This window comes from Nelusetta ayraudi, unplaced genomic scaffold (genome assembly GCF_046127955.1).
Source record: "Nelusetta ayraudi isolate G7.1 ecotype Tasmania unplaced genomic scaffold, CSIRO-AGI_Nayr_v1 ptg000168l, whole genome shotgun sequence".
In the NCBI taxonomy this organism is placed as follows: Eukaryota; Metazoa; Chordata; class Actinopteri; order Tetraodontiformes; family Monacanthidae; genus Nelusetta; species Nelusetta ayraudi.
This window is the reverse complement of record NW_027466218.1, coordinates 3,162,501-3,186,015: the sequence shown is the minus strand read 5'-3', so window position 1 is coordinate 3,186,015 and position 23,515 is coordinate 3,162,501. Positions and strand designations below refer to the sequence as shown.

The 23,515-nt window shown below is 48.4% G+C and overlaps 2 protein-coding genes across 3 annotated transcripts in view; one reads left to right on the top strand and one right to left on the bottom strand.

The window, feature by feature from the left end:
- Positions 1-21,146, top strand: part of slc25a26 (solute carrier family 25 member 26) — a 45,901-nt gene extending 24,755 nt beyond the window's left edge. Inside the window, exons 6-10 of one of the 2 annotated variants that reach the window (XM_076014284.1) lie at positions 6,276-6,320; positions 10,408-10,477; positions 12,839-12,903; positions 17,109-17,182; positions 20,142-21,146. In XM_076014284.1, the coding sequence (XP_075870399.1) occupies positions 6,276-6,320; positions 10,408-10,477; positions 12,839-12,903; positions 17,109-17,182; positions 20,142-20,238 (351 nt within the window). In that variant the 3' untranslated portion in view covers positions 20,239-21,146. The remainder of the gene's footprint in view (positions 1-6,275; positions 6,321-10,407; positions 10,478-12,838; positions 12,904-17,108; positions 17,183-20,141) is intronic. The other variant, XM_076014285.1, reaches the window with a different exon arrangement.
- A 1,149-nt stretch (positions 21,147-22,295) lies between these two features.
- lrig1 (leucine-rich repeats and immunoglobulin-like domains 1) overlaps positions 22,296-23,515 on the bottom strand; it is a 40,578-nt gene continuing 39,358 nt past the window's right edge. The window contains exon 18 of the mRNA XM_076014253.1: positions 22,296-23,515. This exon is cut by the window's right edge and continues 307 nt beyond it. The gene's annotated coding sequence lies outside the window, so the exon portion shown is untranslated.

Below are 23,515 nucleotides of genomic sequence, written 5' to 3'. Positions count from 1 at the left end.
GATTGCACCACAGTATCTTGACCAAATTAGATGATCTGCTTATTTTTCTTGTCGCACCACAAACAGGTTTCTTTGAAAACACAGTCATTTCCTTCAGGGTTCGCGGAGTTTCGCCGCCACTTTGTTTGAACGACGCCCAGCAGTTTGTTTGTGCGGGAGGATTACAGGATGTAATTGTGACAAACCTCCAGTAGCGCTTGTATCCTCCAGTATTCCAACTGCAGACCGGAGTGACCTCACTCGGTTGTCTTGCTGTTATTTTGTTGTTGTTTTTTTTAAGGACATGAACGGAGTTGCAGCAGTGTTGTTCACGCACCGACGTTCATTATCTTGACAGTAACCTAAGACCAGATCTTGGCGCGCTGCGATGCCTCCCACTGTTGTTGCTCGTAAGCTTGACGCCGTGCCTGTTTTGGGGGAGTTGTAGGGGCGTTTGCGTCGACGCTCGACAGCTTTTCTGCAAATCTGGAAATGTGTTATTTACCTGCGGCAACCAACCCCAGATACTTTACAGCACCGGCTAAACGCTCGGCCAGACCTTTGTTCGCTTTTAACAGACATCGGCTGAAGGCAGTCAGCAATTTTATGGTCATTCCATGAAAAGCCTTTTTAGTGCGCCGCAACTGCTAATGGATCGCTCAAACTGTAATGCAAACGCTCAATTAGGCCTGTCATGACACAGATTACGATATATATTGTCCCAGAAATTATCGCGATAAACAATATTATTGCCAATGTCATTTCAAGACTGATTTCCACTCATATAATAGATGGATGGATGCATGGATAGATGGATGGATGGATGTACTTTATTGATCCCAAATTTGGAAGCCATGCTGTTGCAAAAAGAAAAAAGTCCAAAACAATAAACTATACAGTAATTACAGTAATATAGCATAATTCCTTGCTTTGGAGACCTTGTCCACGTCTGCTGCTCTGCAGGAGGACTCTGACTGGAACATGTGACCGGGTTCTCAGACCTCAGCCTCTCGCCATGTCCACTTTTCCCCCATCGTCCCCGTCGCTCATCAGTATGCAGAACCCGCCGTCGGACCTATTAAAAGTCGTTTGTCAAATTGCAGCCAACTGGCTCGGCGGCGATCGGGGTCTGGACGCAAATATTTTCTGACATGTTTTTTTTCCTTTTTTTTTCCTCCCGCTCTCACCCCCCCCACTCACTCCCTCACTCCCTCACCCCGTCCCCGCCCCGCCCCACGCCCAGCGCCTAAGGACCTGTGACAGGCCGGAGCCGCTCTGAATGCTAATACAGTTTGCAGGAATACAGTTGGCAAGGACGCCCGCTCACGCACACATACACACACACACACACACACACACAAATGCCCCTTCGGTGGAGTGACACCGACCGCGCAATCTCCATACCGTCCTCGTATAATATAGTAGCCGACACTCACACCAAGTGGCGCCGTCGCCTTCAATCACTGACGGCGTGTCAGCCAGCCGCGGGAGGAAGAAAACACTTCTCTTTGGACGCTCATCAAATACACACACACTGGCATAGAAAAACATATGAAATTGTGTGACACACACACACACACACACACACACACACTGGGACTGGACAGCAGGTCTGTGTGAGACTTGTCATGTGTTTACCACTGGTGGAATCCAGCTCCCTGGAGGCCAGCTGGATGACACAGATTTTTGTGGGCTTTGGGAGCAGATGCTGCCGAGCTCCCGCAGCTCCGTTTGCATTTTCAGGCCCACTTCCAGAAACGAACAAGCGGCTTGGGTTTGTTTTCGTTTTTATTTTTTATTTTTATGTCGTTTGCTAGGATAATTTCTCACAGGAAATGAGTGGCAAATTGGTGGATGGTGACTGCGGAAGAGGTGTGACTTGGATAAGCGAACGTTCTCCAGCAGCTGGATTCCACAAACAGGCACCAACAGATGTTTTTATGCCTTCCGTGTCAGGGGCCGCCGTGATCTACGGCCGATTCTTGACCCGCTGTCCCTTTCTCCAAAAAGAAAGTTCTCTGGAAGATCTTGATGGGAATCTATCTTGGCTAAAACCTGCGTTGGACTCGAGGGTGAATTTGTTGGTTTTTGTTAGCCCCGCTGATTCGGTCAGCGACGCATTTACCTCGAAGTAAAACTCAAAAATCCATACATACATAAGTTTAGCAACAAAACAAAAAAAAAACAACCCACAGAAATCTGACAATCCCACCACATGCTACTAGTTGTTGATTTGTTCAGACATCCCAGATGGAACGTTTCCCAGATTTGATGGATGCGTTTCACACATCCATCAGAAAAAAAGCTGCATAGAAAATTCCATCCAGAAAAAACCCGGTGTGTAACCGCTTGAAGCTCCCATTGTTGCGACCGGCGACGCTAGACACGCATCGGCCCGGCCGTAGTGCGCACGTCTGCACAGCTGCGTTTTCTGAGTCCCTTGCCAAAGCTAGTCCACGTCAAAGTGGAGAAATATCTTCTCCGTGGAGGTCAAGTCCTCGCCGCTGTTCTTCACTCTTCTATCATGGAAAAAGTCAATGGGTTCGTGATGAAATTGTTGCAGCCGCGTTAATCTCTTGAGGAGCAGCTGTTTATTTACAAGCTCGGAGTCAATTCTTCTCCCCTTCTTGGTCTTCTTCTGTGGTATTTAGGGGCAGCTGGTAACCGGTGGCCTTCTGCTTTTACTGCAGCCGTAACAGGAAGCTGATTGGTTCCGCAGTGCTCGGACCGACCCGAAACCTCCAACTGGAGCTTTTCAAGATGGAAGCGTGAGATCTCAGATTTAAAATTTCCACAATCTGGCTGCTTTGCAGGGTCAATGCAAAAATAGCTTCTTTTTTTTTTTTTGTCTCTCCAAAGAGCGAGTGGACTTTGAGTTGATACATCATGTCTCCTTCTGCTCGTGCGACCTTATCTCAACAATCTGTTTGCTGCTGCGAGGGCCTCTGTCTCAGCCTCACTGCTAGTTTGCTCCTGTTGTTGCGGCCACCATGCGAGTTCACTGCTTGTTAGATCGTGCACAGTGACAAGAGAGGAGTTTCTCCAATCTGATAAAGATGCATTGGATTCGGTCCTTTCACTGTTTTTGCTAATATATTGGAAACACACATGCACACACACACACACATACACGTGTCATAGCACACTGCAGCCGGTGCGTTATACACAGCCGAGTCAGCAGTCTGCGTGTGTGATTTCTTTTTTTTTTTTTTTAACCACACCACTGACTGCCGTCACGCTAGCCTAGCGTAGCACGACCCCGAACAGCCTGCGTGGCTGCGAGTCGCTCAACCGGAACGCGACTCGGGTCAGAATGAGCCCTCGGCAAAACACTCGACACCGGGCCTCCTTCCAAATATCAAAACGAGGGCCAGGTGGCTCCCCCGTCAGGCTGCAAGAGGAAATGTCTGGACTTCAGCGTGAACATTGTTCCCTCACGGTCCATGGATGCAGCGTCACAGGGTCTCCATGTCGCAACAGACAGGTGATCAGATCGCAGTGGAAAAAGTTGTAAACTTCATTTAACTTAATGCAGTACTTCACTAAAAAATGATATGTACGTTTTTATTGCAAAGGTAATAAACACTTTGAGGCAGATGTCCAGACAGCTGTCACAGTGTTCTTATAATATTTGTTTCAACACATGATTCGCAATATTTTACGTAACAGCACAAAAAGATTATATGACACGCAAAACAAAAGTCAAGACTGGAATTTCTTGACATTATGAGTTCATAGTTGCTGTTACCACTAATAGTTCCGATGTTATCCGTCTCTTCTGCCTTCAGGGCCTTTTCAAGACGTTGTGAAACACAGCGACTGCGTCTCTGTTCATTCCATAATTCTACTGTTGCGATTGAATGTTGTCTTCTTTATTACTCGTGCCCTCAGTGTGAGGGCTTCCTTGAAACGTAAACAGGTTTTAATGGAATTTTGATGAATGGCAGATTGAGTTTCAATCCAAAAGGTGCTTCGTAGCAACGGTTGTGTGCCACAAAAAAAAAAAAAAAAAAACTCCGGCTGATGCTGCGGGCCAAATGACTCGGAGTGTTTTTCAGCCTCCTCTGGCAACAGATCTCGGCAGGATCGAGCTGGAGGTGAACGGGCAACATTCTCAGGTGTGACGGTGACTCAGACACATTAATAACAGTCGAGAAAGCAGACAGATATGATCTGACGAGGCTTCAGCCTTGAGTTATTGATTGTCAAGGTTTGGTTGTTGTCGCAGCAGGGTGAGAAAGGTGGAGGAGGAGGAGGAAGATGAGGATGAGGAGGAGGATGAGATGGATCATTGTTTTCCTCTCCGTCTCTACCTGCAGCAGTTTCTCCCTGAGCCGCTTCTCATTGTCTCCACCCTGCCGGTGTGAATCCAACAAACACACTGTGTTTTATCATAAACCACATCTACAGGAGATCATGCACACATGGTTAGTGTGTGTGTGTGTGTGTGTGTGTGTGTGTGTGTGTGTGTGTGTGTGTGTGTGTGTGTGTGTGTGTGTGTGTGTGTGTGTGTGTGTGTGTGTGTGTGGCAGCAGTCTTTTCTTTTTTAAAACAAATGACTGATCAGTTTTAATGAGGGCGCATGTGGTTTTCAGATGTTCTGCATGTTTGCACGCTCACAGGCTCTTGCACGCATGTATTTACACATACATAGACACACACAGGCATGAGCACACACGCACGCACGCACGCACGCACGCACGCACGCACGCACGCACGCACGCACGCACGCATGCACGCATGCATGCCAGAGATGTCAAAGTCATAAATCATGCGCGGACCGGTCTTTCCAGATCCTCTGCAGAACTCATCTGTCCTTCCACTTCCACTTCCTTCTTCCTCTCCGCCTTCACACTGGCTGGCCTAGCGGAGCACTGTGCACATTAAAGGTGCATTACTTGATTTAAAACTCTGTCTGTCTGTCTGCAGATGTGAGACATTTGCATCAGCGTGGAGTTGAGCAGGTGCATCAGATATGTCCCTGTGCAAACGAGGCTCTTCAATGGACCATTTTGTGTCCTTTGTGTGTCCTTAGTTCCATAATGCAGCTGAAATATTGTAAAGATCGGTTGCTGTTTTGGTGAAAAAGTTGGCTTTTAATTTTTTCCTTTCAGAGCAGGTTCACTCGTAAGGTGGCGTGCATGTTGCATCATCACTGATCACATCAATCCTCCTGGTTTGATGGAGATGGTCAAATGGAGCACGGCAAGCCTTGTCCTGTACCAGGTCAACAGGGGGCGCTGTGACAGTGGCAGGGATGCCACCACGCCAGTCGAAACCTGCAGTTGTACGTGATTAGATCATTTTAATGATCTCCATCAATAAATCAACAAACTAAATGATCTATGAGGGGCCGCTCAGATCAAAGTTGCACATTGTGTGTGTGTGTGTGTGTGTGTGTGTGTGTGGTGTGTCTTAGTGGCCAAAGCAAAGGGAAGGAGGAGCTGAGGGCGATAATGAAATGCAGGTGAACTTCAGCATTCAATTTTAGATGCGGCTCCCATGTTTGCTCTGAAGGAGCCTGGACACCAGACAAAACATCACGTCTGCCAGTTCTTCATGATCAACGAGAGAACTTTCATTTTAATCCCCACCCCGTTCCCGTAAAAAACCCACATAGTTTCATCGGCGGACGTCCTGCTGCGTTCACTGAGCTGCAGGCTGAGTTTGTAGCCAGGCTTCAGGAAACCAGTTCTACGGCAGCGTGGCTGAATCCTTTTTAAAGGGGCAGTGCGCAATTTTCATTGTTGTCGGATAAAAGGTGGCAAGAAACTGAGACGTCAAACCGTAATTTCCCTCTGTCGTTCTTTTCTTTCCGTTAAACCCTTTGTTTACAAAAGTAATTTGCTTTTATTTTATTATTACATACTAATTAGCTTGCGCTAGCCTGTGTTTCCTCCCACTCAAAAAAAAAAACCTCAGACAGTTGACATTTTACAGTCGTCTGCTTTGAATGACACGTCATCTTTGGCCCCCCCCCCCTCTTGCTTGACAACTGTGGCAGGTTGCTGGTTCAACACCTTGCGGCTGTCTGGTGGCGATTTGCATGCTGCCGCTGCTGACAAAATCAGCACCACGGTGTCGTGGTTTGCAGCAAACGGTGAAAGGAAAGTGCAGTAGGCGTGGTGGTTTTTCTCCAAACTCCCATGTTTGGTTTTGATGTGAGTCAATGTTTGATTCTGTTTTGCAACCTGTTCACTCTGAATCCATCCATCCATCCAGACAGTGGGAGGTGTCAGTGAGACTCCTGACTGAACTCCAGAGCTGCTCTTTAATTTTCTCTTCCTGTCTTTCAGATCCCGTTCTCCCTGGTGCAGTTTCCTCTCTGGGAATATTTAAAGGTACGTCTCTTCTCCGTCCACATTAATGCGCCTCATTGTCTCTCTTCTCTCTCTCTTCGTCTTTATCAGCCATCTATTTTACACCCCTCCACCCCCGCCACCCCCGTTCTCCCGTCAGCCCTCCCTCCGCCATTGTTCAGCCCCTGGTTTTGTTTGCAGTAATTACGCAGGGCAGTAAATCGGGCCTGAAGTTATGACGCTGTGATTATGCTCTGACACATTTACAGCTGGTCCAACCTCTGTGTTCCCTCGTATCAGGGTGGCAGGCAGGGGGAAAAAAAGTTTAATGGTCTATGACTGCAAACGTCACACCGGCCCTTTGAATTTATCACCCTTGTACCCATGTTTTGGGTTTATTGTTTTGCCCGTCTTTACTTTTTATCTTTTAAATATCATTCTGCCGCTTTTTGCAACCCCACTGTAATCGGAGCTCTTCCATTTTTTTCCCTGGTAAAAAAAAAATATATATATAAAAAAAAAAACGGCATTTTGTCAGGGTGACATCATGTCTCAAGGGCGCGAGAGGCGGACGGGCGAACATTCCGTCAACGTTAGCGGCTAACGGCTGGGCTAATACGAACAATACGCTGCACAGCTGTGTGAGTGAGTGAGTGAGTGAGAGAGGGAAAGAGTCTCTCTACATTTGTGTGAGAGATGCAGCAGATTTTGACGTCCACAAGTGTCTCTTTGTCCGACCCCCTCAACCCCCCCCCATACCGACCCCCCGCCGCCTCCGTCCAGGCCATCTGGACATGGACGTTGGTGGAAAGTGGAGCTGCTGGAATCTGGAGCTCTCCTCCACTCCTCTCCTCTCCTCTCCTCCGTCTCTTTATCCTCGCCATCCGTCTTTCCCGTCCGTCTATCCATCCGCCGTCCAATCACTGGCTCCGCCCCCCCCCGATACACCCTCTGTGTGACCAATGAGGCGTTTGCGCGCTAATAATGGGAGAGACCAGGGCCGACCAACCGTTGGGAGGAAAACTGCTTTGAAGGACCGTTAATGTGCTTAAAGGAAAGTGTTTGAAAAGTCTGTAAAGTCCCCTGAAACCAGAGTCCATCCTTTTTTATTTTTTTTCTCTACTTATCGAAAATGACCTTCTTAAACACACCACCGGAAACCACCCCCTTGTGATGTCACAAAGGGCTTCACCCCCTCCTTCGCCATTAGCTCTCCCATCTTGATTAGTGACAACACCCGCGGACAGGTGTGTGCTCCGCCCCTCTGACACGCCTTGTTTTTAAGGCCCCTTTTTCCAAACGTGTGAAAGGTCAGGAGACTGTAAACACAGGGCTAACTGAGCCGCTGCCCGGAGGTCCTCACAGTGCATTTGGGTCATGAATCCGGCGACACGAAGGTCTGACGCTGGGTGAATAATTTGGGAATTTTAACGGCGTGCGTCGACCGTCGTCATGTTCGGCAGTAAGTGGGAAACGCCGTTACGTGAAGGAATCCGAGCGAGTGCGTGTGTGGCACCACTTCCCATCTGCTCCGTGGGATTCTCATGCGTTATGACTGCTTCTTTTTTTTTTTTTTTTTTGGTTTCCCCCTCAACTTCACACCGAGCCAGCGGACCACAGCTGTTACTGTAAGAATCTGATGGTGGGGGGAGGAAAAATGAAAACCTGGAAACTGATAGCAGCCTGTTCTACAAGAGTATTTAAGATGAAATAAAGCAGCAACATGCACAGTGTAGCTGGCAAGGCTGAGACTTTCACAAGTTTTAATTAAGTTCTTCGGACAAATTACGGGATCTCCAAGATTTTTTTTTGCAAGTTTGTCCGACGCCAGGGGCATGAATCATTTCACATTTTTGTGTTTTAAACCGAGTCGCATCGGCCAAAAAACAGCAGATGTAGGAGCCTCAACACATCTGTCTGCAACATTAGCAAGGAGAAGAAGAAGAAGAAGGAGGAGAAGAAGGAGATGGAGGAGAAGAAGGAGAAGAAGAGTGGCAGAGGATAAAGAACCTCCTCCCCCCTCCCTCTCCTCCCAGAAAAATCTTTGCATCTCACACACACACACACACACACACACACACACACACATATGCATATTTCCCCAACAACGCCCGTGCAGATGTTGCACCGGCACTAAGCGCGACCACGTGTTTCCTGTGGGAAGTCGCCCAGGTGCAAATTCTGACCCCGCCGAGGGGGTCAAAGGTCAAAAAGTTTTTGTTATTGCAGGTTTCGGCCTTTATTATGTATTCATGAAGCAAAGAGGAAGAGCCGGGGGAGGGTGGTGCAGGGTTGGAGAGGAGTCCCTCCGCCCCTCCCCCGCCCCTCCTCCACATCTCCAGCGTCAGACCTTTGATGTGGATTAAAACCAAAAATCTTCTCGTTTCTCTTCGAAAATCTCTTTCATTTTTTTCAACCCGCCGGCGTCGCCTCTTCCTGCTCGCGCCGCTCGGCCGCACACGGGTTCCTCGGCGCAACTCGGTTGAGCTCCCAGCGAGGGGAGCGGACTGAGAAAATATTAGCAATTGCGCCGCGCTGTCGGCCACTTTCTCTCCCGGAGAAGTCGTCATAGTTTGCAGCGCCCGAGGCCACCCAGCTGCCGGCCGACCGACTGGCCTCCTACCTCTCTCTCTCTCTCTCTCTCTCTCTCTCTCTCCCTCTCTCTCTCTCTCTCTCTCTCTCTCTCCCGCTTTCGCTCTCTCTCTCTCACCCGCCCGCCGCTCGCCCAGAAAGCGGTGCAGGGAGATAAAGAGATTCTCTAAACAAAAACCTCAGGTGGCTTCACTCAGTAGCCAGTAGCATCTGGACAGGAAGTCGACGGCTCATGTTTGCATTTTTTCACGTGCGCGACTCTTTGAAGTGGAATTTGTTGTCGCTGTGTTTTGCGAACAAACACCTGGTCGGCTGATTTATTCTCAAGCGCCGAGGAGATGTTTTACTTTCCACACGAGACTTATTAATAATTTCTGAGTTTGCATTGGCTCAATATTTACACGCATCATTTTCTGCCTTCGTTTCTCCCATTTTCTTTTCCCAATTGGGTTGTACACAGTCAAACTGTTCCCGTCTTTTTTGGCTAAACTGCACTTGCATGTTAATGAGAGATTTCAGCATCATGCAAAGCCAAAACTGTTCACTAAAACCGCCCTGACCAACTAAAACAGATGCTTTTCTGGTGCGTGCTGCACATGAAAAAAAAGCTTGTTTTTAAGCCGTAAATAAGAGTCAAATAGATTTTGTTTTCATTTCTTTTTAATATAAATACAAAGATAGAAGATATGTAAATCTTACCAAGACTTTCAATAGAAAATGTCATTTAATCAAATAATTTTATTTTGTAATTGAATGACAGTGCACCGTGGCAAACTCCTTGCTTCTCGAACTAAAGTATTTTAAAAAAAAATCTTTATATCAATGAAGAATCAATTGGAGGCTTATGATGACGATGCACTTGAACATAAAACATAAAATAATGACTCACCATCTCCACGCTGCTGTTGTGTCATCCAAGTGGAAAAAGTCTAAAAGTTGAAGGGCAGTGGCCCCTAAAGGCCTCGACTGGGTGGAATTCTTTCCCTCTGTGAAACTCCTCAGTGTTTGGTGGCCTCCATCCACCTAATGCTGAGCAGTAGAGGCTCTAAATTTCCATTTTGGGTGAATGGTCCCTTTTAAGTCATTATTCTTTTATTCCACAGTTTCTCAGTTACTTCAGTTAGATTTTCTCTTGAAGTCCCGGATGTGTTTACAGTCTCTGTTATTTCACTTTGACTGTGATGTGAGTTTCGCTGTGTGGACTCACGCTGGTACTGCAAATGTGTCAGAGCGTAAAAACGTAGCATTATCGCACACCACTAGTGTGCACACACACACACTGTGATGGACTGGGAACTCTGGCCTCCCTCTTCCTGCTGTCCCAGTTCTCGGGAAACGTCACTGGGGAGAAGACGAGGCAACACCAAAATAGCCCGACGGTTCCAGTTCCCAGACCGGACCAAGGTCCAGCAGCGTGTTTTTCAAAGTGTCTGAAATCCCTACAGCCCTCCTCTCCCCTCCTCCCGTGCTAACCTCTCTCTCTCTCTCTCTCTCTCTCTCTCTCTCTCTCTCTCCCTCTCTCTCTCTCTCTCTCTAGACGCTGTGGTCGTATAGACAAGGTCACACGCTCCACTCCTGGCAGGCTGCAGTGTGCGGAGCTTTTGCAGGTGCAGGGGATTATTTGGCGCTCTGGGAAAGGGGCGGAGCTGGCGGGGGTGTGCTGGTGGTGGAGGTGGTGGTGTTGACGGGAAAAGGGGGAAAGGGGCAAGAGGGAGAGGAAGAGGGGGGTGGAGGAAGGGAGAGAGGGAGGGCCTGGACGCTCATGGATGGATGGATGGATGGATGGATGGATCTTGCATCATTATCCAAGAATAAAAAATAAAGATCTGGTTCATAATCAGTTTTCTCCTCTAATCGAGAGTTCAATAACAATCCTCCAGTCTTCGATTCCACATCGTGACCTCATAATGAACGTATCGACAGACCATCTCAAACCTCTTAAGCCGCAGAGAATCATAATCCTGCAGATATTTTTCATTTTTCTGGTTCTGCTCGACGGACGAGCATCAGGGGAAAAGCGACGACCAATGAGGGAGCCAGGATGAGAAAAAGGGGGCCGGCTCCTGGGTTCAGGCCCCTGCAGCTGTGTGACCTCGTGAGCACTGGGGCCTGAAGTGGTTCAAAAAAAGAAAACAAAAAAAAGATGTGCTGGGAGGAGGGAAGAGGGGGGAGGCAGGAGAGGCTGCAGAGAGGAGGGGAAGGAAGGAGGGAGGGAGGACAACAGCAAGACACGATGATGTCAGAATCAAATCTACAATCTGATCAAGTTTAAAGTAAAAGAAAAAGAATCAAAACTGCATCTTTCAACAGTCATCTAATCAGACTACTGGACAGGTTGCACTTGCATCCCGAGAGCGGACAGAAATCTGTGGCTGAGATAAATAAACAGGCTTTAGATTTATTGTCTCAAACAAGAAAACAACTGTGAACATTTCAAATTGCATCAAACCAGACCACCAACCTTTGGGGTTTTACAGTCGCAAGTGACTTATTTTTAGCCTCAACAGACTTTAATACCTGTGATTTTATTGCCTCTCATAAACACAGCAAGTTATGATTTAAAGTTGCTATTCTACAATGTTCTAAAGTAAATTATGAAAACTTCATATTTTTCTCCTCTGTGTTTGGTGAGTGAGTCACTCAGTCCAGGTGGCATCAAGTTAAACACCTGTGTGGCTGCAAACTGCTCGGCCTCTAAAGACGTATAAAAGTGATTCATGTCTTAACGTCATAGTCCGGTTTGGTACATGTAAACTTTTGAGAAAAAAAAAAAAAAAGCTTCTTATCAGCCTGGGCTCAGTCTTATCCTCTCTGTATCAGGAGCATTCTAGCTACGTTCCACTTGCAGTGTGAGGAAATAGATTGAATGTAAAGACGTTCCGAGATCAACAAGGTCAATCGGGCAACAAGACGCCGGCAAAGAAAACATGTTTGTGGTTTGAGTTACGGAGGGACTATAGGAAATCGCCGTCAACCCCTTCAGTGGCCACCAGGGGTCCCCTACGTCGGATCGCCTCCTCACAACGCCGAACTCTAAACTGTCTGAGGTTCTTATTTCGTTTCGGTAGTCGTAAGGCCGTCCGTCGCTCAGACACAGAACCCGTCGGCCTCCGGGCCGGGCCTGAGACGAGGTGACATCACCGTCTGATTTCATTCTAACTTTTCATCGCATCACATGATCCTCGGGCCAAATTTAGACGCGGCTGCTCGGGCGATCCAACTGTGAGATTTACTTGGATGCTGCGTCCTTTGCAGTGTCGGCCAGGAATATTACAGCACAGGACGCCGTGCAGAAAGAGATTTTCGACGTTGTTTCATCCTGCCAAACCTCACAGGGTTTGAATGAGATCACAGCAGCACGCACGATGTTGTGACGTCACGCTGGGAATTTTTCTAGCCTTTATCATTTTTTTTTTTTTAAACAACTGAAAAACCATAACTGAATGAAAAATCTACAATTGGAAGATTTGCAATGAATCACGTTTCAGGTCACAGTTGTCTTGTCAGCTGTTTTAAATGTTTTTGGGCAGTACCTTGAGTGGCCACTGGGGGGAAAAAAACTGGTGCGCTGCCATATTGCCAGTCTGGCATCCAGTTCTTATAATACATCCATGGTGTGCACATGCGTGTATGTGTGTGTATGTGCGGAATAAAAAAAAAAAAAAAAGCAGAAGGAGGCAGGAATAGTTGTGCCTCCTCACTTTTATTTTGTACTCAAATAACAGCGAAGGTCTCGGGTGGGAAATATTATCATTTTTATGAAGTTAATGGAGTCGAGGGCCAAGAGTTCCACTGTTTATAGCCGAGGTATCGCCGCACTGCGTCTGCGGTGAAGTAAGCCGCCTCTTTTACTGCTTTATTTTTGATATTTAAAGAGCGACCAGGCCAGGGGACCTTTTAATGTTTGCTAAGTGTGTGTGTGTGTGTGTGTGTGTGTGTGTGTGTGTGTGTGTGTGTCCCCTCTGCAGGCGCAGTAGCAGCATTTGTCACCACTCCTCTGGACGTGGCCAAGACCAGGATCATGCTCGCGAAGGTATACACACTCTCACACTCACACGCACACACGCACACACACACACACGCGCACACACCTTCTGTGACAGCGGCCTGTAAACACTCCTGACGGCTCGCAGGCGGGAGGGAATTTCACCCGCGTCAGCACTTGGGACGGAGCGGGGGCCGAGGTAGCGTCGGGACAGATGTAGCTGTGACACGAAGACACGCACGCACGCACGCACGCACGCACGCGCACACGCACGCACACACACACAAACACACACATACTACCATCTTGAGGGAAGCCAGACGTACAGTTACAGAGAGGCCGAAGTGAAAGAGGACGCGACGGAAGAGGAGGTGGGGGCGGGGGGGCATGGTGGGACGGACTGGGTGAGAAGTGCCAACAGGAGGGACGGCGGACCTTCTGCTTCGCCTCCTGGGTGACAAGCAGCCGAGCGGAGATGGAAATTCCTCCGGAGCAGCAGCCAGTTCTGGCCGTGACATTAAGCATGAGCACAAACACGTCGTCTCCTCTGCTGACCGCCGTCCAAATCTGATGATACATGCCAGCGAGTGTGTGTGTGTATGCGTATGTGTGTGTGTGTGTGTGTGTAAAGGTCAGTGGGTTCAAAGTTAACTTAATCATCCCCAGAGGCACAGAACGTGTCCTTGGAGAAGACACCGTGTTCCGTTCTTCCTCTTTTATCACCGACCAGATCAAGGAAGGAACCCACGTCCGTCCCCCTGTGAGGAGCCGCAGGTGGGACACGAGGTCGGAGCTTCCTCTCGGCCGGCGAGGTCGGACTGTATAAGGGCACGTTCTGGGGCCGCACGTCGGCGTCGTTCTTTGAAATTGCATCCATGCAACCTCTTGTATGGGCCATTGTTTCTTCTTCTTCTTCTTCTTCTTCTTCTTCTTCTGTGGTTGTCAAAGAAGTGCTGGTCAGCAGCCACTTCCTGCCTCCATTAGATTGGTTGGGTCCAATGGAGGTCCATCCGTCTATCTGTCAATCCATCCATCCCATCCATCCCTTCCATCCATCCATCTTCATTACTTGCTTGTCCCTGAGCCCAGGGTGACGAGGGTCTGCTGGAGCCTCTCCCAGCTGTCATAGGGTGAATTCAGGGTGACACCCTGGACAAGTCGTTCAAGACAAACAAAGACAAACTCACATACATACGTACGTACGGACAATTTAGAGTTTCCAAATCTCCTCACATGCATGTTTTTGGACAGTGGTAGAAAGCCGGAAAACCCGGAGAGAACCCACGCAGGCACTGGGAGAACAGGCAAACTCCACACAGAAAGGTCCCAGGTCGGGAGTCAAACCTGCAACCTGCTTGCTGTGAGGCGACAAGGCTAACCACAATAATAAATAAATCTCCTTGCCTTGCATCAGCACCAGTGACAAATCAACACAAACAGCAACAGTCTTTCCTCCTTGATGAGTTCACCTGTTTGAACACGTTCAAGACTTTCATCGACTGACGTAACGCAAATCCAGATGCGTCGACTCCTGCACACTCTGCCGTGAAAACGCAGCTCTTTGGCACAAGCGCGCAGATTAAAGTGTATTAATTGGCTTTCGCCGTGCTGCACGATGCGCTGTCGCAGATGTTGTTGCCTGTTTTGTGAGACGTGCGTAAGCAGTTGTCCCGCTGCTTCCTGGGACATTTCTCCACCGAAAGCTCCGTTTCCCAGCCGCAGCCTCTCGTCTCTCGGAGTTCTGGCGTCGCCTCCGAAATGTTCTCGCCCGTCATCCCCCACATCTGGTTTCTTCACCTGCAGGGCCGGCGGCGCAGCCAAGCGCACAGCTGCTGTACGAGTTGGTTCGCACAGCCAGAGAGTCTCAGAGACTCAGGCTCTGCTCGCTGCTTCCAGGAGGCGCCAGCGCTCGGCCACGGCGGCTGCGAAGGGGTTACAGACGCTGGTGTGTGCCAGGCAGCTGGCTCTGTGTGTGTGTGTGTGCGCGTGTGTGTGTGTGTGTGTGTGTGTGTGTGTGTTGTGACGTCGGGCTCATGGTTTATTGCCGTTTTGATTTATTCGCGACAGATCGTCTCTGCCTCCACAGGTTAGTGGAAGGGAGGCGAGTCTGATTTTTGGCCACTGAAAGGCAACGAATCCAACTTTGGTTTGGTAATTCTCCTTTCTAATGTCGTCAAACATTGTCTGTGTGTGTGTGTGTGTGTGTGTGTGTGTCTGTGTGTGTGTGTGTGTGTGTGTGTGTGTGTGTGTGTGTGTGTGTGTTTCACCTCCCCACAAATCAGAAAGTCCTTCCTTCATTTCTTTTGGTTGCTCAGCGAGTGTGTGTTCACAGTCATGGAAATCAGCCCTTTGTGATGTCACAAACGACCTTGATTACTAAACCACCATGTCAGTCAAGGTGTTTGCCCCGCACCCTGTGCAGCCACCTTGTTTCCTGTTTCCCTCACAAACAAGCGGACAGTTCAACATGGCCTTGCTTGTTGCTTGCTAAAAAAAAACAACCTAGCAGTATTTGTTGTGGGAGGCTGTAAACAGAGGGCTAAATATGCTGTTTTGGCTGTTTTATTGATTGTTAACCGTGTGAAGCTGCTCCGTCGATTTAAAAACAAAAAGCTGAAGATATGAACATTTGTTGAATGTCGGATGTGTGAATGAATAATTTTAGATATCAAAACCGGTTTTCGCTTGAAGCCGCGTGATGGAAAAATATCAGGAACTGAAACTTTAACTAGAGTGACCTCAGTGTCCTGGAGTCACACCCTGTTTTTTTTGTTTTTTTATTGTGATTATACCTGGGAAAATACTAATCAAAAAACAGTGTATCCATACAAATCATTAATACTTTAAGTATATTAAAATCTTAAATCTCAGAGTAAACAAAGTCTAATTTGAGTATCTCTTTAGCAGCCCAAGTGTCCTGGTCACCCTAACTTGGCTGGATTTATGATTTTTATATTGGCAAAAGCTTAACATACTGCCCATAAGTATGTTATGCCCCGTCACCTGGACCCAGAGCCAGACAGACAGCCAGCCAGACAGACAGACAGACGTCCTCTCTCTGGGTTGGATGTCCACGGGGAGGAAATGTTGCTGTTGGAATTGTGTCCCATCAGCTCTGGGCTCTGCCGACGCTGAGCAGAGGCTCCTCGCTGGGCCGCGGCGGCGGTGGTGGACGAGGAGTGAAAGGGCACCGTTGTGCAGCAGGTATCCTGGCAGCAGGCGCTCTGGAACGGGCGCACGTCCAGCACACAGCTGGGCCCATCCCGCATGGGGACAACCACACTCAGTCCGGCCAGCCTGCTGGAAGCGGTGGCGGCGGCGGCAGCGGCGGCGGCAGCGGCAGCGACCACCGGAGTGGCGGCAGGAAGCTCGTTTAGTGGCGTTTGCACATTGTTGTGAGTAACTGAAGCAGGCAAAGAGTCAGCAGAGAGCCTGGAGGTGTCGGCGCTAAGGCGCGTGTGTGTGTGTGTGTGTGTGTGTGTGTGTGTGTGTGTGTGTGTGTGTGTTTTGGACACCTCCGCTGCCTCACTCCACCCTTCCACTGGACGACAGGAAAAGAAAACTTGTTGAGTCGTTTCTCAGCCACCTGTGTCCAACAGAAACACCAGGAAAAAAAAACTGTGTGTGTGTGTGTGTGTGTGTGTGTGTGTGTGTGTGTGTGTGTGAGTGTATATGTTTGTGCGAGTGTGTGTGTGAGTATATGTGCTTTTCCTCTCGTCTACTTCAAAATCTTACTGATCCAGATGCTGAAATTATACATGAGATTTACGCACCGTCTGATTGGCCAATTGAGCCATTTGTCTCAGTTGAGATTTTGCATCTGTCCAACTTAACATAAAGACAAAACCTGTTTTGCTCCTTTTTTTTTTAACTTCTTGTCTCGTCTCATTTTTTCCTATGTTGAGCCTCATCATCTCAGAGGCTCAGGGCTCCTCACTGTCGGAACAGAACACTGGTCATGTGACCTCCTTCCTCACCAACCGTCTGCGTCCGGTTGTGTCAATGGGAGTGTCATTTGCAAGGGTTCGGCTCTGGTGTGTGTGTGTGTGTGTGTGTGTGTGTGTGTGTGTGTGTGTGTGTGTGTGTGTGGGGCCAGCCGGGTGTCGGAGGTGTCGCCTCCGCTTGACGCAGCTGTCTGTGTCGGGGGGGGGGGGCCAAGGAGGAAGACTAAACATGTTGCCGTCCGTCCGTCCGTCCGTCCATCTGTCCGTCCGTCAGTCATCCCACCAGTGTTGTTTTCTCTTCCCCGTCAGGTGGGCTCGACCACGGCCAGCGGCAACATCCCCCTGGTGCTGCTGGAGGTCTGGAGGAGCCGAGGCCTCGCTGGGTGAGTCCTCCACTCTGGAGCAGGAGGCCACCAGCCACTGCTTGTTTGGCTGATATAGTTTTGATGTTGTTGTTTTTTAAATTCCCAGCCTCTAAAATCTCACCCCCCCCCCCCCCGCCCCCCCCCTCGATTTGCCGCCACCCTCCTCACCCAAACCTTACGCACAATTCATTGAGTGTATTGATGTGTTGACAATGCACGGTGGACAAAAGGCCCGAGTCTGAAACAAACTCCCCGTGGCCAATCACAGGTCGGCTGTGTGTAGCAGAGAAACGACTCCCCACTTTGGAATTTCAATTCCACAGAAGCTCCGCCTTCACTCTTATTAAACATCTCATTTTTCAACCTGGAAAATTCCAAACCCTTCGTTGGACGGCGATGTTCACGGGAACCTTTGATCACGTCAGCGAATTAGGGGGGGGCGGAGCTCAGCGGGGCCACGAGGGCCCGCCGGTTGCGCCGGTGCACGTCTGATACAAATTGGAGCGGCTTTAAAGCTGTAATTATGGCAATAGGCCCGAGTGGCGCGTAGCGAAGCACTAAAGTGCTTCCATGTGTGCACCACGCCGCCAAGGGGCCGCCCCTCCCCCGCCCCTGACCCCCCTCTCACCCCCTCCTCTCCCACCCTGCTAACCTGCTAACTGCACCAGCAAAATCGGTCAGAACAGGCGCTAACAAGCAGCAGCTCGTCCAGGCTGGTTCTGATCGTGAAGAACCTCCCACCAGGTGTTGGCTCCGCCCCCCCCCGGGACCCCCTGCTTTTTTTTTTGATTGTTTTCACCTTCCAAACAAGTGAAGGGTCTAACAAAGCACCAGTTTCAACAGGAAAGAATATATACATATGTATATTGTTTTTTTTGCAGGACGGCTGTAAGCACAGGGCTAAATATGCTGTTTTTTGCACATCCTGAGATTTAATTTGTTATTTTTGATGCGTCTTTGGCCTGAAAAGAGCTTCGTCGCTACAACACTATCTACTTCCTCCTTCTCCTCCCGCTGCTTCCTGTGTGTGGACTTTAACATCGCCAGCTTTATGGATTCACCCCCAACGAGTTTCTGATGGTTCTGTGAAACCCCAATCAAAGAGCATTTTGAAGGAATCCTGGGAAATGTTTTGCCTGGATGTCCAAACTCGGTGAAATTCGACGGCCTCATTGTGCCTCGGCGCTCGCACTCCCACGTGCACGTGAACATTTTTGTCTCTTTGAGCAACCGTTGGGTTTCCAAACGGCGGCCAAGAACATCTCCTCGGAGACTCGCCCAGCGTTCCTCTCACGCCGCTATATTTAGTCCGGCCTCCTCGGGGAGAACCGATTGGCCGACGCAGCTGTGCTCGAGCGGCCATGACGTCAGAGTGAGTCCACAGGTGGGACTCGGACCCGGACAGGAAGTGCGGAGCAAAGCAGGAGTGTCCAGTTTAGAATCAGTTGGTGAGGAGAGCAGAGGGGAGGGGGCGGGACTTCCTGTCGCCTTCCAGCTGGTTTCAACTCCGACCGCGTCACTGAGTCCAGATTCAGATTCAAAGTTAGATTCAGAAAACATGAAAGCGTTCCAAAACTTTGGTATTTACGGACTTCACGTCCCGGCTGTTTCCTTCTTCTTCGTGCTCAGTAGACGACGCACGTTGGCAAAACGCCGTGTGGCCGCGGCTACGGCGGCAGTTCACCTGTAGATGTCCTCGTTTCCATCCATCCGTTCATTTTCCATACTCACTTCTGCCTGAGCTCAGGGTCCTGGGGTCTGCAGCTGTCATAGGGCGAAGGCAGGGTGACACCCTGGACGAGTGGCCAGTTCATTGCAGGGACACATAGAGACAAACAACCACACCACCACACCTATGGTGTGTATGTGAGTGTCTGACCATTTAGAGTTTCTAATTCACCTTGGACTGTGGGAAGAAGCAGGAGAACCGGAGAGAACTCGCACAGACAGAGGGGGAAGAGCACGCACACACACGCACAAACACTATTCCTGTTTTACATCTGGCCTGGACGGGGCTGGTTCTTGTGAGTGCGGGGGTGTTTCACTAGACACACAGACACACAGACAGACAGACAGACAGACAGAGAGAGAGAGAGAGAGAGAGAGAGAGAGAGAGACAGAGAGACAGAGAGAGAGAGAGAAGGTGTCAGAGGGAGAAAATGAGGGAAACAAAAGGAGGGAGAGCAGGGGGGAAAAGGCAGAGGGTGAGAGAGCGCTGACGTGTGTGTGTGTGTGTGTGTGTGTGTGTGTGTGTGTGTGTGTGTGTGTGTGTGTGTGTGTGTGAAGGGGGGGAGGTGAAACAGCGGGAGAAATCCCCCAACAACTGGGCCAGTCGCTGGACAGAGAGACATGTGTGGACATCATCCAGAGTGGGGGGGAGGGGAGTGTGTGTGTGTGTGTGTGTGTGTGTGTGTGTGTGTGTGTGTGTGTGCGTGCGTGCGTGTGTTATGTGCTCCAAGTCTGATCCCAAAAACAGCTGTGTAGCAGTTCGGGGGGGGGGGGTCAGTGTCGGGACCCTCTCGTGGTTCATCACTTCCTGTTGCACTGCAACCTGCACCGTGGCTCCGCCCCCTTCATCCCTCACCTTCTCCCTCCTCCCGCTCCTCCCTACACCTGAAGACAGACCCCACCCCCCACCCCCCACCAAAGCTCAGCCCTACAGGGGCCAACAGTGTGTCACAAATCTGCGGAGCAATGCATGATGGGACACTGAGCCGCTGCCTTCATCTTCTTCCTGTATGAATTATTATTTTCTTGAATATTGAAAGATTTTCTGTTTCTTTTGGGCTTTTGTTTGTTTGTTTTTTCTTATTATTTACCTATTTATTATTTATTTATTTTTCCATAAATATATACTACCAGTCAAAAGTTCGAACACCCTATGATTTTAATAAAAAATAATAATAATATTTTCCATTTTGTTTTTGTAAATAAGATGTGGTTGTGAAAATCAAAACTTCTTCTTCTTCTCCTTCAGTCTGTTTGCAGGCAGTGTACCCAGGGTGACCTTCATCAGTGCCGGCGGCTTCATCTTCCTCGGCGCCTATGAGAAGGTGCGCCGCACTCTGCTGTAGCAGAGCCTCGTCTCCCCCTCCCCACCTGGGCCGAACCGGGCCTGCGGAGGCAAACCTCCTCCAGGAAGTGACACACCTGTCCCCCCTGGAGAGGCCCCGCCCACCCCCCGCCTCCTTCTGCACCCTGAGGACTAGCAAGTAGCACCTGGAGGTGGTTGTGGTGGGGGGGTGGGGGGGTGATGATCACATTTCCTTTGGGGGGGCTGAGCCTGAGCTCACACTACTGGACCAGCTGTGTGTGTGTGTGTGTATGTGTGTGTGTGTGTGTGTGTGTGTGTGTGTGTGTGTGTGTCTAAGTTATGGCCTTAAATGCGCCTCTTTTTTTATGCCCGGTTTCAGATGCGACCTGTAGCTCCTCACTGTTTTCCTCCGCACGCTGCGGTTTAATGATCACTTTTAGTGCTTCATCAATATCTCCCCCCGGCCAAGACGAATCACCAACAGTAAAAGGGAGACACAGTTATCACCCGCCATCCTCTCACACCCTCCCAGAAGAGCTTTAATCTTGCGCTAAAGATGCCTGCGAGGCTGCGCTTTTTATTAAACGTCCCCGCAGAGGTTTTTTTTCGCTCTAAGTTTGTGTTTTATTTGCCGTGTTTATTTCTTTTATCGTTCAACTTGTCATCATGGCTCCGATATTGTGCGGGGAAATATTTTATTTGTGTTTAGTTGGTTGTTGTTTGTTTTGTTTTTTTTCTAGATTAAAATCATGCTTAATCGGGAGGTACGGTTGCAAATCTTCCTGATGTTGGTTATTTTTTATATCTGTATGATTGTATCATGGTGGAGAAAAAAAAAGCGTCTGAATGAACTTGTGTTGGCGCAGTGTGACTTCTGGTTTTTTTCAAGGGGGATCCTGGACTGGAAGTAAAAAGAATGAGATCAATAAACTGCTGCTGCACAACAAACTGTTGCGGAGGCTTCGATTTAAGGGCTGTGTGTGTGTGTGTGTGTGTGTGTGTGTGTGTGTGTGTGTGTACGCATGCATGCGTGTGTGTTAAAGAACGGGACTTGTAGCTATAGTGTGTCATCTGCATAAGCAACGATCCAAAAGTGGATTTATGGATTCATGTTTTGGCTTTCAACATAAAAGCACAAACAAATCCCAGACTTTCCGTCACTTGGTTATATCGCAAGCATGAGCAGCGTCTTTACATCACTCTCTGAGTTTCCACAAAGCCCTTTGGTGCACTTTTCTTTTGCAGATTTCCCCACCGTGGGATCAATACAGGTCTTCTTCTTCTTCTTCTTCTTCTTCTTCTTCTTTTTTGAAGGAAGCTGCCTCAGAATGTGTCTGCAAACAGCAAAGTTGGGGGGAAAAAAAAGACAAAACGTCCCTCTCTGATTGGCTAAAGAAAGTGAAGAAGCAGAGCGAGGAGCTGTTTGCCAAGCGTGGACGACGTTCTGAGCCTCTGTGGCTCTGCCAACCCTGATACTGAATATTTTAAAGAGGCCACAGTCTTCTGCAAGGAGATAATCCTGGTTGGAACGTCGCTTTGTGTGTGTGTGTGTGTGTGTGTGTGAGTGAGTGTGTCCTCCTGTGTGTACTGTACTCTGCTTTGAAGATGGAGCTCTCCCTGGGTCTTGATGTCTTGGTGCGCGCTCCATTGGAACTGATGGCTTCTCCATGAGCACAGCTAAACGCTAAGTCAGCTGTCTGCTGCTGGGCCGCCTCTGCTAAACTCTTCAAGGGGGGAAAGAAAAAGAAATAGGGAAAAAAAAAAAAAAATCTTTCGGGCTTTTTGTGTTGGACACTTTGTAGCGCAACTCACCCCCCCCCCCACAATCATTTTAATGATTTATTTCCTGGACACGATAGAAAGTGGGCAAGCGTTTTTTATTTTTTGTTGAATAATTTCGGGCGGCAACTATGAGGAGCAAAGTGGGTCCTGACACTGGACCAGTTGGGACGGCCCTGTGTATGTGTAGTGCATTATATAGTGAGCGGGGCCTGGGGTCACGTGACCGAGGCAGAAGCAGCACTGTTGGCTCGGAGATGATCTTGGCGGCTGGCTACGGCTACCCCACTGGGACAAAGCACAACACACAATCAGGACTTGCATGCCACGGTTGATTTATTTCATCCAGCAAGTGAACTGAACTCAAATGAAACAGGTTTATTGTTAAATTTGCAACTTTTACCACAGACCAAATTTGGTGAAGAAAAACCCTCAGAATCTGCAGAGTAACGGTGCCGTCTGTTGCAACATTGTGTCAACTTGAACACGAGGACACGAACCAGACGACAGAAAATGATTTGTTTTTTTTTGTCTCCAATTCTTGTATCTTTTTTTTTTTATCAGAGTAGCTTCACAGTAACATGTTTTGTTTTGAAAGGGCCTTTGTACTTGACAAAATGAAACTTTATCAAGTTTAAACAAACAAAAAAAAATTTCAACACACGACATTTCAGTGTTGTGGCGTCCTCAACCTGCTCAGGTTTCTGAAAGGAATAGAAAAAAAAGTGCTTTTACTGAACACGTGTGTTTTTGTTTTGTTTTTTTTTTGTTGCTTTTTTTTTTCAAACTGTCTTTTGTACCAAAAAATAATGAACGTCAAAAGCTCTTCCTTCATACACAAACAACAGAAGGGAAGTGTGTTTCAGTAAGGCCATGGTTGGCAAAGTTAACCCCCTCCCCCTCCCAAAAAAAATTAAAATTAAAAAATAAAAATAAAAACAAAAACATTCAAGTGCAATCAAGTGTTAGCCTGTACCAGAGTCTCCCTACGAACGCTGCAACCAGTCGTGTTTCTTTGATCATGCAATAAGGCACCGCAGCTCAATGTTGGTAAAAGCTGGAAGGGGGAAAAAAAAGGCTCAAGGAAGAAAAAATGAAAAAAAATAAAAAATAAAATGCCGTCACTCCTTTCTTTTGTCATGCACATAAATTCAAATACTCTTCTGTAAAAGTTATATAATATATAATATCACAAAACTCTTATGAACAGTTAGAAAGTCCAAAGGTAAATTCCTCTCGGTGTGTTTGTGTCTCTCCAGCCTGCACACGCTCGACAACATTCCCCTACATTTACATGCTTCAAATGCAAGTCACATTTTCCGGAACTAGAATATTTTCTTTTTCTCTTACTGGTCACCTCCCAACGGAAGGTTTTAAACTATGTACAGCTGATACGCTCGCATGGGACGCCACCCACTCAAGCTCCGCCCCCCCCCCACCCCCCCAAGGGCTCCCTTTCAGGAGGCTCACAATCCACAGCCTCGGCGTGAGGTAGCTCTTCATTATCATTATTATTACTATTATTATTATTATTATTA